The sequence below is a fragment of the Pygoscelis adeliae genome, unplaced genomic scaffold, assembly GCF_000699105.1.
Source record: "Pygoscelis adeliae isolate BGI_AS28 unplaced genomic scaffold, ASM69910v1 Scaffold203, whole genome shotgun sequence".
NCBI lineage: Eukaryota > Metazoa > Chordata > Aves > Sphenisciformes > Spheniscidae > Pygoscelis > Pygoscelis adeliae.
This window is the reverse complement of record NW_008824407.1, coordinates 59,280-62,305: the sequence shown is the minus strand read 5'-3', so window position 1 is coordinate 62,305 and position 3,026 is coordinate 59,280. Positions and strand designations below refer to the sequence as shown.

Below are 3,026 nucleotides of genomic sequence, written 5' to 3'. Positions count from 1 at the left end.
CCGGAGGGTGGAGGCTGGAGTTTGTTGCCGCCGGTATGAAAAGGAGAACAGGCGGGTTCGGAGCCTCCGCCGGCTAATTAAGCAGCAGCTCCCTATAATGCGAAGGCCTTTTCTTTGCCGATAAGACCCATTTATAATGGGCTGAGCGGTCGCAGGCTGAGTGCTGGGAGGAAACAATTGGAAAGCATATTGCTAGTGGGGATGGGTTTTAAAAATAGACATGAAGGGCTTGCTTCTGGGCTTTTTTTTCCCCCCTTCTTTTTTTTTTTTAATAAAAAAGAGAAGAAAGCAGCTCAGAGCTGCGCTGAGAGTTTCCCGTGGCCTAGAGGAAGAGCAGGGACCAAGCGTCCCGTGAACCCGGCGGGAACGCTTCAAAGCAGGGAGGATGGCATTGGGTCGGGCTCCTAGCCGAGCGGTCCCCAGGGATGGATGGGGAAACTATCCCGAGGGAGGGGAACAGGGCTGCACACGCTGTTCTTGCCACGGCCACGCATTGGCGTTGGGATGGGAGCAGGGGGACGGCATGTGCCCGCTTCTCCTCGTGCCTCCCAGGCTGCGCTGGGCTCCAGCCAGCCCCCTGCAAACCGCAGCGGCTGAGGGGGAACTCGCAGCCCAGCCCTCGCACTGGTCCCCGGCCCCGCTTCACCCAGGACTGACCCCACGGTGAAGAGCCTTGACCGGGTCCCTCGGTGAGGATGGGAGGAAAATCATACGAGAAACGTGGCTGGTGAGCGGCTTGATCCTTCCGCAGTGCAGGGTCCAGCCCCGCCGGCTTAACCGTGCGGGTTAACACTCGGGGGTGCTGCCAGCGGATAATTCCCGGGACCGATACGCTGGCACCTGGATGCCAGCCCGGGAGATAGGGTCTGGGAGGGAAGCCAGGACACCCGGGTCCCAGCCCTGGAGATAGGGTGCCGGGCGGGAAGCCAGGGCTCCTGCCTTCTTCCCTTCACTTCCAGTTGTTTCTCCTCTGCCCTGCTGCCCCGGGAGCTGCCGGCAGCAGGGTGCAGCCCCTTGCTCAGGCCAAGCTCCCATCAATACAATCTAAAGCGATGGGAAAGCTCCACAGGTTGAAAAAAGGAAATACTTAATATTTTTAACCTCTAGCGAGCACCCGATCTGCATTCCCCCCACCCCTGGGAGCCCTGGCTGGTTTGCAGCATCAAGCAGTAAATATTTATTTAACTTCCTGCAGTATTAGAACTAATCACTAGTATTTTCGATCAAAGCTTCATTTTCATCTTAATGTAATTCCACCTGTGCATGCACAGCCGCATCCTGCTCGCTGGAAAGGCGGCTCTGAGGCTGTCGGCTGCAGCTGCTGTCAGCAGAGGCGGGGGGTCTGTCTCATCTCGTCTCGGAGCACAGACCGGGAGACCCGTGTCCCAGCCTGGCTCCTCCGTGGGTTTCCCATGGGATCCTCATTCATGATGCAGGGATCCCATGAACAATGCCATCGCTTGCCCCGGGAGCCCTGAGCCATCACCAAGGGCTCGCAAACGACCTGATTCCCGAATAATCTGGCAACAACTTCCATCACTTGAGGTCCCAACGCCCCCAGTGCCCCATCACAGCAGAGACAGCTCCATCCCGCTGGGAGCCACAATGGACTTGCCCTCGGCAAAGCCCTGGGTCTGGATGCAATCCCGATGCCCTGGTAGCATCAGATCCCCCTTTGCCTCCCACCACCAGCTTCCAACAGCCCAAATCCTGGGCAGGTGACACCTCCCACCACCTCATCAGCCCGAAAAGCAACTCTTACTGTCTTTGCGGTAGTAGAGGATCTCGAGCTTGCACTCCTCGGAGCCGAGCAGGGCCTGGGTGAGCTGCGCGATGGAGCTCTTGGTGGTGTCGGGGCCGGTGAGGAAGTCGCAGGTGCAGGGTCGCTGCATCACCTCCACGCGGGAGTAGCCGAACATCTCGCAGAAGCCATCGTTGCAGTAGATGATGGTGCAATTCTCCATCTGGGCGTTGGCGATGAGGAACTTGCGGTCTGCGGGGAGGCAGGGGAGCACGAGGCTTAGAGGGGTGGTGGGGACCCGCAGCGATGGGGGACAGCCTGGGTGTTTGGGGGGTGCTTGAGCTTTTTGATGCCACCCGCCGTGGGGCTTGTGCAGGGACGGGCTCCCCAGGGACACTGGTGACAGGTCTGGGGGGAGGATAGCTGGCGCCAGCCCACGTTGCCCTGGGTGCTACCCTGCTCTTCAGAGAGAGAAAATTCCCCCGATTTCATGTGAATAGGTGACTGTGGGGACAGGGGGACCCAAAGCAGGGGTCCCCAGTAAAGGCAGTTTTTGCTGGGGTGGGCCAAGCTGTGCAGCCTCGACGTCTCACCACTCGCATGTGGGGACTCGCTGCTGTCTAATACATGGGCAATCTGTCCCCGACCGGCCCCGCAGGCAGAGGGAAGAGCTGCAGCGTTCGTCCCTCCCCAGGAGCTTATCAGGGACCTGAGTTATCTCGGAGACTTCCCACCCTTGCTCAGATTTGACTGAAGTCAGGCAAGGGACAAGAGGAGGAGTGAGCGTGAGGCTTGGCTTCGTGGGAAGCCGGGTGAAACCTGTCACACTAATGATTCTGCCAGTGTTTTACAGGATAATTGTGCCTTCGGGCTGAAGCTGAAATCCAGACCCTGCTGGGCTGCATGGCCCCTGTGCTCAAGAAGAAAAGGGCTCAGGTGGAGGAAAGGGGAAACTGAGGCAGGGAGTAGTGCTGCCCCATCCCCTCCTGGTGCTGCAGCCACCTGGGCTGGGCTGGGGCCGGACTCGCTGTCGTGCTGGGGTGTGTCAGCCAGCCCAGATGGAGCTGCTTCCGTTCTTATCCTGGGGGAGACCCAGCCTAGAGCTTTGATTTGGTTTGATTTTTGTTTTTTTCAAGGAGATCGGGGGGTGCTGGGCTGGGGAGGACCCTCTCTGGGACAGGTTTGCTGGGATGTGACAGAGGGCTGGGGATGCTGATTTGGTGGATGCTGTGCCCCCCCGCCCCCAGCAGCATCTCCCTCAGCGTTTGGCATCGGCTCTGGGCTG

At 59.2% G+C, this 3,026-nt stretch overlaps 1 protein-coding gene across 1 annotated transcript in view; it reads right to left on the bottom strand.

The window, feature by feature from the left end:
• The window catches only part of KCNH6 (potassium voltage-gated channel, subfamily H (eag-related), member 6), a 30,548-nt gene extending 28,584 nt beyond the window's left edge, over positions 1-1,964 (bottom strand). Inside the window, exon 1 of the mRNA XM_009320430.1 lies at positions 1,763-1,964. Within this exon, the coding sequence (XP_009318705.1) occupies positions 1,763-1,964 (202 nt within the window). The remainder of the gene's footprint in view (positions 1-1,762) is intronic.
• Positions 1,965-3,026: the final 1,062 nt, after the last annotated feature.